The 14,082-nt window shown below is 34.0% G+C and overlaps 1 protein-coding gene across 1 annotated transcript; it reads left to right on the forward strand.

Moving 5' to 3' along the window:
• The first annotated feature begins 380 nt into the window (after positions 1–380).
• Positions 381–13,713, forward strand: LOC133176431 (heat shock 70 kDa protein 12A-like). Its single transcript, XM_061311555.1, has 4 exons — positions 381–689; positions 878–1,096; positions 3,800–3,950; positions 11,991–13,713. Exons 1-4 carry the CDS (start codon positions 381–383, stop codon positions 13,040–13,042), a joined length of 1,731 nt encoding a protein of 576 aa, XP_061167539.1. The 3' UTR covers positions 13,043–13,713.
• The last annotated feature ends 369 nt before the right edge of the window (positions 13,714–14,082 follow it).

Here is a 14,082-nt window from a genome sequence, read left to right on the forward strand (position 1 = left end):
AGTCACATGAACTTTCATTTTTGCATCATCACGCTGTAACATTTATAAGGTAATTAAATGTCAAACAAAAGAGGTGGTACCTTGTAAAAATGTTTTAAATCATATAAACAACTTGAAATAGTAACTTTCGTTTTCAGTTTTACTTGCATATACGGCAGGTTGAAAGCGACAAAACATGGTAAAGCGAGGTCTTTCTTTTTTGAGAGATTGTGAAAAAAGTTTATCAAATGGGTAATACAGATAATACCACAACACAAAATCTACATTTCTCAAAATATTCTATTTTGAAAATCTTCTAAAATCATATGAATGATGTTCATTTGAATTTCATTTGCTGCATACTAGTAGTGCCCGCCTTACATTTATATTGAAATGAGAGAATGGCTGACTGCGGAAATCCTGAAGATTTCCTTGTTGTCTCTGCGATAGACTTTGGGACCACTTATAGTGGATACGCTTTTGCGTTACGTGACACACCAAATGATATTTATTCACCCTCTACATGGTATGCTGGTGGTTCTACTCTTGCTTCTCTGAAAACGCCAACATGTATTCTTTTAAAAGAAGACAAGTCATTTGACTGTTTCGGGTACGAAGCCCAAAACAAATATGCAAGTCTTGCAGAAGATGGAAAACATGGGGACTATTACTTTTTTGAGCAGTTCAAAATGATTCTTCATCAAAACAGGGTACGCAATATAACTTCTTCAATTTCACATTTTATATTTTAGTAAGATAGTTATGGAGAAGTTTGAGTCTTATGTTTTTAAAATAAATACAAAAAATAAGTTAAAATGTATTTATTCAACAGAGACTAGTTTCAGAAGGGACCACATATACCACACGAAACATTTTTTCTTATATTGTTTTCTCCCAGACTTTGTCAAGAGGAACCATGATAGAAGCGATAGATGGCAAAATTCTTCCAGCAATTCGGATATTTTCTCTCTCTATTGGATTTTTCAAAGAACACATTTTGAAGACGCTTACTGATCGCATACCAAATATCTGCCTGGAAGATATCCGATTTGTTTTGACAGTCCCCGCTATTTGGGATGACAAAGCAAAACAATTTATGAGAGAAGCGGCCGTCAATGTAAGAAATGGACTCTTCATTCCACATTAGATATATTTAGACAATAAAATGCTTTCTTTTTCTGTAGGTAAGAGAATAAACGTTGCAGCTATTACAGAAAAATATATCAACTGCGTTTGTTAGATTTCTACTGATATTTATAAACAAATAATATATTTTGCTAAACAATCATTAAGTTATTAATCACTGCAATGCAACAGAAAAAAATAAAGTGTTCTGGTGCTGGGCAGGACTCTAAAAATTTGTATTCTACTGAGAGAAGTTATTTCCCTTTGCTATTCATATAATAATTAATTACTGTAAAAAAAAAAATAATTGAAAGGTCAATTGAATAAGAAATTTAAAAAAAAAATAAAATAGTGACATATAGGGCAAGTACAGGCAAGTAATTATATTTACATCAAGTTTTGTCACGGTATACTAGACTTATCTTTTTACTGATCCCTGATCATTCTATTTCTATTGCTTTTGGGCAACATATCTTCATCTTTCAGTTTATATCATTTTATTTTATACTTCTTATGGATCCTTTTTTTACAGTGCTGTATTATATTCAGGGGACCGTTGAGGCCCTTTGCTCTATTGTTGTGTTCAATTTTCAATATCTGACTGGCTCTGCAAGCATTTTCAACCACTATGTACATGGTGGTGCAACATACATTTGCGCGAAGCCGCCGAGGAAAAAAGTTTCCTGTCAAGGGGAACCATAAGTTTGCTATTTCTCGAGTACCCATTCCATAACTATTTTATTATACCGAAACAATCTAAGGAGATTGATGAAATATGAAGATAACGAACAGTATTCAATCTCGAAAGTCCAATGAAACGATACAAATTTGAAGCAAACAGAGCAAACACGGACCTCAAAATTTAGAGGTGGGACCATGTGCCATGGAGGTGTGAGCATCCCCTGCCGACCAGGCACACCCGCTGTGTGCTCCTTGTCATGATCGGGTAATAACGGAGAAATCCGTAGACAGTTCAATAATGGCCTAACAATTAATTTGGAAATACCAACTTGAAAGTCGACTTTGCCAATTTCAAAGTAGGTAACTCCATCTCAACTTAAAGCTGAACACGACTCGTAAATAGGCACACGCCATATTATTTTTCCTTTCTCCTATATCAGCACTGGGGTATACCTTTTGCATTCATTACACATGAATACTTTCTTGTTACTGGTACCTGCATGGAATGGACGGTACGTGGTCGCTTTGTTTACCTTATATTACCTTTGTTTAAATTTTATTGCAGTTTACGTGTATTTGTGTTTGCATATTTATACTGAACTGACCTGTACAACTGATGTAAGTTTCGTTGGTAACTTTCTCTTTTTTCGTGAAAGAAGCACACTTTAGCAGCTTCCAGGAGTTTTACATACCTCCGTCGAAGCTGGTGAAAAATGATTACATGAATTGTGACTCAGTGAACAGTCGTACAGGTAACGGAAAATGCAGTAATATGGCGGACAAACAAAGATCTCTTCCTTTAACGAATCGTGTTCAGTTTTTAACTTTAAAGTGGGAATAACTAACTTATAAGTTGAATTTTTAAGTTTTAATCTTGACTTTTATCTTGATTTTTCCAACATTTATCTTTTTTAAACTTTTATTTCGATTTAAGGCGTTTTATGTGTGCTCTTTTAAAGATAAAGCACAAGTTTTCGTACTGAAGACGTCGGGGTTGCTTTAAAATAACAATGGAAATAAATGGTTTCCCTTAGTAACTCTGAAATAAAGGCAAAATATAAGTTTGTGAAGATCAGGTTATGGCTGGAATTACATGTACTAACTTTAAATTTGAAAAAAAAATTAAATGTTGAAATAAAGTCTTTTGAATTTTAATTACCAACTCAGAAGTTAGAAAAGCTGGGATTAAGATCAGAAAAGACAAGATTAAAATTAAAATTACCAACTTTAAAGTTCGAAAAGCACACTTAAACGTTAGGATTGCCAACTTTAACGTTGGAAAAGCCAAAATGGAATGTTATGGAGAAAAAATATCACAATGTGGCACTAATACACTTCCTTAACACTCGATATCAAATGCGACATTTTTTTCTCAGCAAAAATTGATATCAGTCTAATAAATGTTCTCGGGTATGTTTCCTTCTAATAAACCCGCCGTATTCGAAACGTAGGTCTTTTTTTTCTGAAATATGTTGTTCATCATTTTAAAAGAGATGTTTACTACATGTGCAAATCATATATATCTAGGTTTGGTCTGTTCGTACATTTTTGACGTCGTCATTATGCCTAGAAAAAGTACTGGCATTTTAGCGGTGATTCCTTTTTAATATGAGCTAATTTTGCGCTAATAATAATAATATGAGCTAATAGAATCAGAGGTTGTCTGTTTTTGGAGTTGTAAAATATATCACTGGATTGTAAATTTCCAACATCAGAATACCATAGATCGGTAATATTTTGATAATTAATATATTAATTGACGCGACATCTGTGTTATATAGAGGAGGAGCCGTATTCTTTTAATACTGAACCGTACGTACGATTGAAGACTATTTGTACTGTGCATCTTTTTAATGCCTCTTTTTTTCTCTTTAGCTTCCAAAGGGAAAGGAATTGTCAACTTCTGCTTGCACACAAAAATTTATTTGTTCAATTTTAGATTCATTAACGATCATTTTATTTCAAATTTTACATTTGTTGTGAAGTACGTAATAAACAATTATTAATTTTAAAGGCAGGTATAGATGGTGATCGTCTAATGCTTGCTTTTGAGCCAGAGGCAGCCTCGATCTATTGTGCAGGGCTTCCAGTCGAAAAGCTACAAGGTGGAGAAGGCTTTACAGAGGCCCCAAATGGAACGAGATACTTAATAGCAGATATAGGAGGTAAGGGAGAGTAAATGTATAATTATATTTATGCTAAAATCTCACTGTTAAATCCAAGGCAACACATCAACTCTGTTTTTATTTGAAAAAAAATCATTTATTTCAATTAGTCAAAAAAATGGTACGCCATTATAATAAAATATACAGAAAAAAGTTTGCTGGGAGACAGACCAGCAAAAAGGTAAGTTTGTGGACATATGAACCGTTTCTGACCAGATGGTCTCCTAGGCACAATATTGTACCTAGGCACAATATTGTAACAAAACAAAAAAGTGAAAATGCGATAAAATATGACATCAATCTTTATTGCAAACAAAATATAACGTTTATCTTTATTTCAAACAAAAGTGCCGCACAAAAAAGGCACCAACCCCTATATATATAGTTGAACTTTGGTATCTCGAACACTGACATCTCGAATACTATGGATATGTCGAAGTTATTTACCTTAAGTATTTTACCCTGGATATCTCGAATCCTCGGATATCTCGAAGTATTTTCTTGAGTCATGGGCTCTGCTGTAAGGATGACACTTCTCTATTAATCCTGTAGAAAAAATGTATAAATTCATAGAAAATCTTCTCTGTTCCTGGTTATTAAGCAAATAAACTAAATGCATAGTTACGGTGAGCAAGGATGCGTCTTCCAAAATTGTGAATTTCACAGCCCCTGGGTCTGGTGCTCGGTGTTAATGTAGGACCTTTTTGATTATACAGTTGATGTGCAGTGCATTTTTTTGAAAATATTCACCCTGCCCCTGGTTATTAAGCAAATTGAACAAACAGAATCCATTGTTTTGATAAGCTTGGATGTTTCCTTCCAAAATTGTGAATTATCTGGCCCCTGGGTAAAGGATTCTGGTGTTGGGGGGGGGGGGGGCTTTATTGATTTTAGAATGAAAATTCTTCTTTCATCTTAAGTCTTCTGTGCTCCTTAATATTAAGCAAACAAACTAAGTACATTGATTTGATGAGCAGGTGTCTCTCCAAAAATTATGAATTTCATGCCCAATGGATCAGGATTGAGGTATTAAAGTGGGGTTCTATTGATTTTATATAGAAAATGCATTTTTTTTTCTTTGAGAATCTTCTTCTCTGCTCCTGGATATTAAGCCAATAAATTAAGTGCATTGTTTTGATGAGCAAGGATGCTTCTTCTAAAATTTTGATTTCATACCCCTGGGTTATAATGTTAGGACGGGGCTCATTTGAATACTTAGTGACAATGCATGAATAATCTCTTTAAAAATCTTTTCTGACGATAGGCATATGGTTAACTTACTAAGTGCTTGGTTATGATGAGCAAGAGCACCCTTCCAACATTGTTAATTTCACGGCCCCTCAGTCAGGGTTGGAGTATTCAGGTAGGGTCTATTGACTATACAATTAAAATTATCATTTCTTTGAATAAAATTCTATTTTTTGGAATTAAATCTGAACGTGACTTGTAGTCATACTCTATAGTATTTTTCCTCTCTCCGATATCAGCAGTGGGATATAGACCTCGCATTCGTTATACCTGATTGTTTTTTGGTAACCAGAATAGAATTACATTAGCTGTTATTTTATTCTACTTTACTTGTATTTGTGTTTGTTTGTAGTGCACTGAACTTTGCAACGGATGTCATATTTCTTTGGTAACAATTTTCTCCTATCGCGGAAGAAGCACGCAGTAGTTGCTTTTATCTCTACCGGGTATATTACATGTAAAGGCAATGAAGGGGACGTCTACAGAGCTGAAACCTGAAAAGCATTCGACATTGAACCGTGACAAAATGAGCAACTTGTATAGAAGCTCTACAAATAATGTCGGATGAAGAGAAATATGGCGAACAAAGACCTTTTACAGCTGAAAGCTAACAAACTAAGTGCAAAGATATGATTAAGGGTGTATATCTTAAAGTTAGGAATTTCACAGCTCCCAGGTCAGGGGTTCTGGTGCTGCTTTATTGATAATTTATTAAAAATGATAAGAAAGGGTGCCAAATCGTAAATCATGAAAATTCATTGCCCCAGGTCAGAGATTTCAGGTGCTAGAGCGGGACTCTATTGATTGCTAATTACTTTGAAAATTTTTATCTGCTCTTGGGCATCAAAGAGTTAAGCAGAGTACAAAGTTGAAATGAGCAAGCGTGATTTATCAGACTTGTGAAATTGTGGACCACTTGATAAGTGTTCTGGTGCTGAGCAGGTTGATATATTATTCTTTTAGGGGAATTAATTTGTATTCCACTGAGAGAAATTATACCCCTTTGCTATTCACTTATGATACTTACGTAATTGTCACAGGGTGGCTTGCGGCTTTAAATAAAACAAAGTCAATGATGTTAAAATATACTTGTTTATTTGCGATCTGGTTGTAAACGCACGCGTTGTTCTGTGGTCATCAAAAGGTTGTGTTGGAACAATGGGACTAATTGGAACAATTTAAATGGACCTCAACTGGCGATTAATCTCAGATTATCCCTAAGAAGAGGTTGTAATCTAAATGGGTCTTGTTTGGGAAAAATGTGTGATGACTTTGTATTAATACAAATTACGATATTGTGTGAAAAATACCCTAAAATTTTTTCGGTAACTGGAACTTCTCACGAAAAATTTTGTACCCAAGTTATACTATGGCTTTTCCCGAGCACATTTCGGGTACACAAGGATATGATGAGTTTATTTATATTAAAAAAGTTTAATAATTATTGTGTTGATCGGCTGCGCCGAAGCGATTTATGTGAAACACTTCAAAAAGTTATAACTGACAGTCACGTGATTTACAAAGTGATATGTGATATCAACACAAGTATGTTCATATATGGCCGATGGAAACCTCTATATTATTTGACAGTACTAATAAGTACAATACTTATAAATTAAAAAAAGACCTCGCAATAAAGATTAAGTTCTGAGCGCATTTTAAAGCTTCGAGAAACCTTTATATAGCTGCATAATATTCTCATTAGATAAATACACCTAAAACAATTTAAATTCGTGAATAACAATGCTGAGAAGAAAGTAAAACTGTCTAATATCAAAACATTTTAAGCCAATTTACCTTATATGATGTGTCGCCCGCGTGGCGCAGTGGTTCTATAGAGTTGGGGAGTAAGGAATTGATACTTAAGTCGCGGGTTCGAATCCCACTGTGGGACATGAAGACCGGTTCTTCGGATGAGACCGTATAATCCCCTGTTGCAGTAAGTGGTGGCACGAAAAAGATCCCTCACTGCTCAATGACCCTAAGTGCCGAGTATAGGTCAAAAATTTGAATCTTACCACCGGTAAGTGGTGGCGTCTCCACATGAGTGAAAAAAAAACGCAAGAGAGACGTTAAATAAAAAACAAACAATACTAATATGATGAAGGGTAAGATCCGGGACTTAAGGTACAAAGCCCCCTAAAGCTTTAGAGATTTAGAAGAGCCTTAACGGTCACCTAAGTATAATACAACATTTTAAAGGACCCATAGAAGTATAATTAAAAAAAACCCGTTAGATGAAGCTATGTTGTCCAAAAGCAAGATAAATACAGTCCAGCACCAGAACACTTGACCAAGTGGTCCACTCGACCCCTTACTATGGGGATATATATATATATATATATATATATATATATATATATATATATATATATATATATATATATATATATATATATATATATATATATATATATATATATATATATTCTTTTCAGGTATAAATGGGATGCTCACTCCTCCATGGCACCTGACCCCACCTCTGATGTATTTGAAGTCCATGTTTGCTCTGCTCCTATTTTGTAATGTTTAATGGACTTTTGAGCTTGAATACTGTTCGTTACCTCCATTGGCACGATAAAGATCCCTCAATGCTCAATTGTCTTGAGTGCCGAGTAAAGGTCTAAATTTGAAGCACTTCACCGGTATATGGTGACGTCTCTATATGAGTGAAAAATTCTCGAATGGGACGTAAAACAACATACAATCAACAAATCAATCAAGTTTCGTTGAGCAATTGGTTTTCGTCCCCTTTTTACATCATTTTGATATTTTGGATTTCCAACGTTTCTGTATGAGCATCATTGAAAGGAAATAAATTGTCGAAATGCGCACTTGGTGCATAAAAATTGGATATGATTTACATTACGATCCCAGGGTCGAGGCCTCTCCTGTTGGACCGTTAGTCCCCAAGGGTCTATACAGTCCAGTAGCTTCGTTATTTGCTTGAAAATACGGATATATATATATATATATATATATATATATATATATATATATATATATATATATATATATATATATATATATATATATATATATATATATATATAATTGCTGTCGCAAAATTGAGAAATTTATTTGAAAAATTAAGGATTTTCTCCGTCGTGCATAGCTCTGATCCTTCGACGTATTTGGCTCGTCTTTGGCACCATTTTTCAGCTCTTCAAATCGTTAATTTTATTTAAATATTTTGGATGTCCAACGTTTCGGCATGAGCATCACTAAAGAGACATAATTTGTTGAAATGCGCATCTGGTGCATCAAAATTGGTACCGTATATGTTTTACGTTTTACATCATATATAAAACATGTTAAATATGTTTGATAAAAATGATAAAAGTCGCTAAAGAGCACCAAAATGCACGTGTTTAGACGTTTTCTGTACAAATATCATGACGTCATCAAATAAAAAATTGACAAACTTTTTAAGTTCAATACTTAAGGATAATATATTTATTGTTAGTTTTCTCCTTTACTTCATTTTTTTTTCTGAAAAATATAGGCCGATTTGCCCCTTCGTGGCTTTAGCTCTTTTGGATAAACCTGAAAGACTATTATTACAGAAAATCATATACGACATAAACCACTTTCTTTAAAAACTAATTATTTAATTGCTAATTAAAATGATATTTAAATAAACGTCTCATTATGTACAATTTAAATCTTTATTTGATTTTAGGATTCTATAAATTCAAAAAAAAATTTTAAATGGGACGTGTCATTATGAGTATATTGATCATTGCCATTGTGTAATCTTTCCTTGTGGGTCAGGACACTCAGTCCTAACACCTTTAGTTTTTGTTCTTTCGCTAATTTCCGCTGTTTATTTCAGTCGTTTCCTGTTTTGTGTACTGTACATTTTAGTTGAGTACACAGGTTAACTTCTTGATATGAATCATACCTATTCATCTGTTCTTTAAATATTACTTTTGATTATTTTATGTTAAAGCCCTGGTCAATTAAATTCAAACAATGCATTTCTTATTCGTTTATCATTGTTAAAAAGCTTAGTTATGAAGACAGGATAAATGTGAAAGAGATACTAATTTCCGGAGAAAAGATGTTAAGCAATAATAGTATTATATCCATGTTTTAAATCAGGTTGTTTACAGCATTATTGAACTATGGAAAATGACAATGTAAAGTTAATGTTAACGTAGTTAAGTGCTAAAAAAACATGTGCTTATCAGTTAATTCAAAACATTAAGGATATATTATCATTATATTGTTATCTTAATTACATTAAGTACCAAATGCTTAGTTAGTTAAATTTCATTAATTCTATTCGGTACTAAAACAAAAATGATGAAATTTCATACATTAAAAATAGTTTTTTAATGTAACATCAGCCATTTAAAGGATATTAAGAAATAAGTGTATTTATGTCCATCTCAGTTTGAATCTGAGCAGTACAATAGTGCTCTGAAACGCGTACAGCTCGGTTCAGTGCCAAACTGGGATGCGAACAGTAAGCAACAGTAGTGTATGTGCTGTATAGAGGTTAGGTACTGTACGCTTCTGTGATGTACAGTGCCAAACTTGGATGCGTACAGTGAGCAACAGTGGTGTACTGGGCTGTACACTAGTAAAGGGTACGTACTGTGATGTACAGAAACGTACAGAATAATACAGTGGGTTTGTACTATGATTTATTGGGAATTACAGTAGGTACAGGGTTTCTGCATAGTGCCTGTACAGTGTTTGCTCTGAAAAATACAGTGCTTAGGCAGTGGGTAACAAAATTTGTCAGAGATTTTTCAGAATATCAGGGAATTTCACGTCGAGTAGTGAATATTCCTGGTCATTGTTATAAGCTGATACAATCCAAGCTTTTCTGGAGCAATATGACCGTTTTTCAGATCTTTCTCTACATTGTGCATGCAAAAACAAATCTTCTCTAATGTCCAAAAGACTCCTAAGCTCTTGACTTAAATCCATTAAAAAGGACATGCCTACCTTCATACAGAGATTTTGAATATGCAGAAATGAACCTAATTATGTTTGAAAATTATTCACTGTGGACGGTCACCTGACCTGTTGCAGAGAGGTAGATATACCCCTAAGGGTATCAATATTACACCTGGGCCAGTACAAAATAGTACCATTCATTTTTTTTTTTTTTTTTTTTTTTTTTTTTTTTTTTTTATTAAATAACAATAACAAACTAGAGTTGTAATGAAAAAGACAGAAACATAAAGGGTTTAACTTCTCGTGTAAAACAGCCGTCACGGTAGCCCAGTCGGTAGAGCGCTCGCTCCGTGATTGGAAGGTCTTGAGTTCGTATCTCGGCCGCGACTGACCTAAGTCGATAAAAATAGGTAGCAACTGTTCCTTTGCCAAGCACTTGTGCCAAGTTGAAGTGAAAGTTGTGGGTCCTTCGGATGAGACCTTAAAAACCGAGGCCCCGTGTCATGTCAGACGTTGGCACGATAAAGATCCATCACTGCTCAATGGCCCTGAGCGCCAATTAAAGGTCTTAATTTGAAGCCCTTCATCGGTATATGGTGACCTCTCTATATGAGTGAAAAATTCCCGAATGGGACGTAAAACAACATTCAATCAATCGTGTAAAACATGTACTAAGTATGTTGTTAAACTTTCCCCCTCGCCATTTGATTTGATCCCTTGCTTCTCTCGGCACCAAATCTCTTGGTACTAGGAAAAAGTTAACCAATATTTACTTAGAAACTGAAAACCGGTACATAATTTGGAGGTTCATTTTGAAATTTATAAAATAATTTATCTTTTTGATCAACGACCATCTTACCGTGATGCTATTTTTTTTAACTATGGCGGAACTATAGCGCTAATCTTTTTATTGTTGCGTTAAAGAATTTAACAGTTGCGGGGTCGCCACATTAAATGGTCAATAGAGAATCCTTATCATGTAGTTGAATTTCACAATTTTGGTACAGGGTTCAATGTTTATAACAGTCATGACAAGAGTTTAATGTCCAGGAGCAAAGGAGAAGATTTTTAAAAGAAAGCACTAATTTTGATGGTTAAAGCCCCAGTCCTCAGGTCCAGAGGGCAGGGACCCTGATATTCATTTTTTGCTCCCGTTTACTTATACATGTTATATGCCAATATTGGTTGAAATTGGTTCAATTGTCCAAGAGAAGAAGCTGAAAATGTTCAAATGTTAAAGGACAACTCACAATGCACGATGACGGACGGAAACATATATTAGGAGTTTTAGTTTTAAGTAGGTAACAGAGAGAGAGAGAGAGAGAGAGAGAGAGAGAGAGAGAGATTTAAAGTGGAAATTGTTTCCCGAGTTGGACAGGATTCTTTAATAATTTCCACGAGTTCTACGCACGAGAAAACATATCAAAAAATTCTGTCTCACTCGTGAAATAATGTCCACATCCAACTATAAAACTTATGTTTATTACACTTGCTTCGGTTTTCTTTTGCCCCTCTCTTTTCACAATTGAATTACGTAGACTTTGATGTCATACCGTAGCGGTTGTGAGACGTCAAAGCTTCTCAATTATAAGATTGAAAATTTGGATTTTAACAACAATTTTGAGAAATTTTGCAGTTTTAGTCCTTTTCGGGATGGTTTGTACATGTATACTCTAGCTATCTATGGGGAGTATTTTCTTTATAACCACTCTTTTTAAATTTTGTCGAAATTCCTATATTTTCGCTAGAGAAAATATTACTTTTGTTTTTTTCACTTGTGAAAATATCAATTTCATTTCAGGGTTAAATTACAATATTTCAGTGTTGAAAATGTATAATCAGTATATTTTCTTTAATTATTAATCAATTTATATTTAATAGGTGGAACAGCTGACTTTTGTGTACATGAAAAAATATCCAAAGAAGAAGTTAAAGAGGTATACAAAGCTAGTGGTGGAGCTTTTGGTGGCATGTATGTGAACAAAGAATATAAAGAATTTCTTAAAAAGATCTTTGGCAGACAAAGCTTACAGAAGTTGCAGTTAAGGGACATGGGTGATTTTTTAGATATTGAGCGTTCTTTTGAAGTAAAAAAGCGTGATGCTAAATCTGAAATACATGGAAACGTAACTATAAGGATCCCATTTAACCTAGTTGAAATATCTAAAGCCGAATTTCCAAATCTTGCAGAACACACCGCGGAAGTGTTCGGAACCGACGAAGTATCTGTGATGTGGGACAAAATAAAAATTAACAGCGAGATATTTCAAACCTTTTTCCGCAAATCGATTGATGGTATTACCGATTATATGAATGAAATCATTAAAGAAATCCCTAATATTTCAATGATTTTACTTGTGGGTGGTTTTGCCGAGAGCTCAATTCTTCAGACTAGCATTAAAAATCGTTTCATGGAGCAAAATCTGATAATTCCCGAGCAACCAGGCTTATCAGTCGTAAAAGGTGCAGTTATGTATGGATATAATCCTACTAAAATTTTTTCAAGAATTCTTAGATACACTTATGGGACTAGCCATAATCTTGCATTTGATCCAAACAAGCATCCTACGGATAGGAAATACATGTATATAAATGAAGACGGAAAGGAGAGATGTAGAGGGACTTTTGACATGCTTGTTTCCAAAGGGGCGTCTCTTAAATCAACGGGTAAAGTGATATCGAAACAATCGGCTCCGTTTAATAGATCTACCAATACATCGGAAACAAGGATTTATTACTCTGAGGAGAAGGATCCTTATTTTATTGAGCAATGCACATTACTTGGAAAAGTAAGACTGAGAGTACCCCCATATACAGGCAAAAGAAGAGTTGTTCAAAAGTCATTTACATTTGGTCGTACAGAGATTGCTGTAGTCTGTACCTTTCTGGAAACTGGAGAGTCGATAAAAGCTTCATTTGACCTTTTAGAATAATTTTTTTGTTTTTGTATATGATTATGTAATTGAAACTGAACGGACATAAAGTCGATAAGCACCGGAGTTCGAGGAAGATTACTTTAAAGGTAGTCAAATTGAAAGTAGCCCACACTTGTCTCCTGAATCTATATATAAACTTCTTATACCGGTAATTAACAGGGCTATTTTGAACATCTGTTATAAGGGCTTAAGAAATGAAAACGATATTAAAAGGTGGAATTTACTATCATTTCAGCATTTCAAAAATTTAAAAAAAAAAAAAAATGATACCAATTTCTATTTTCACTGGGGAGGTAAAATCTATGAGACCCTGACATCCAGGATTATGGAGAGGGCGGCCGTTAAATGATGGATTACTCTGAGCTTGGCATTAAAGTCAAGTTGAATAAGAGGATTACATGCACGTACATGGTAGCATCGTTTTTGAAAGGAAGCAGCCGGAAAGGTAATTGAAAACGTACCTGAAAAAGCTTGGACACGGAACAAATAGACATTATTATAACAGTAACTTTTACCAAATACCCGGAACATACGCCGACGGATGTGGATCTTCGCGTTACAATGATGAATTCATTGAATACCACTATTTCTTAAGTAAAATAAAATAGAAAAATATTTGGGGGATCAATTATACAATTTTTTCTTTCTAAAACAAACCACATTTTCAAGTTGTTTGTTTTGTTTTGTTTATATGTAATTATATATGCAGTAAAACTCGTTTAGTACAAACACGGATATTGCGAATTCACGGATATAGCGAAATTTTCTTGGTTCCCCAGGTAAATAAATTTCATGAATTCCTTATACGGATATAACGAATCACGGATAGAGCGAAGGAATTTCACAGGTCCCAGTGACTTCGTTTTAACCGAGTTTTACTATATACACTGTATATATATATATATATATATATATATATATATATATATATATATATATATATATATATATATATATATATATATTAGCTGGAATTTAATTTCGATTTGTAATCTATGTATGAATTTGCAGTCAACTTGTTAATAGAGTGTAATAAG

This window comes from Saccostrea echinata, unplaced genomic scaffold, assembly GCF_033153115.1.
Source record: "Saccostrea echinata isolate AGI-Se365-2 ecotype Australia unplaced genomic scaffold, CSIRO_AGI_Sech_v1 ptg000075l, whole genome shotgun sequence".
NCBI classification, from domain to species: domain Eukaryota; kingdom Metazoa; phylum Mollusca; class Bivalvia; order Ostreida; family Ostreidae; genus Saccostrea; species Saccostrea echinata.

Coding starts and splice junctions, on each gene's coding strand:
- LOC133176431 (XM_061311555.1), top strand. CDS start 381: ATGGCTGACTGCGGAAATCCTGAAGATTTCCTTGTTGTCTCTGCGATA. Junction 690..877: donor TGATTCTTCATCAAAACAGG/GTACGCAATATA, acceptor GTTTTCTCCCAG/ACTTTGTCAAGAGGAACCAT. Junction 1,097..3,799: donor TGAGAGAAGCGGCCGTCAAT/GTAAGAAATGGA, acceptor TTAATTTTAAAG/GCAGGTATAGATGGTGATCG.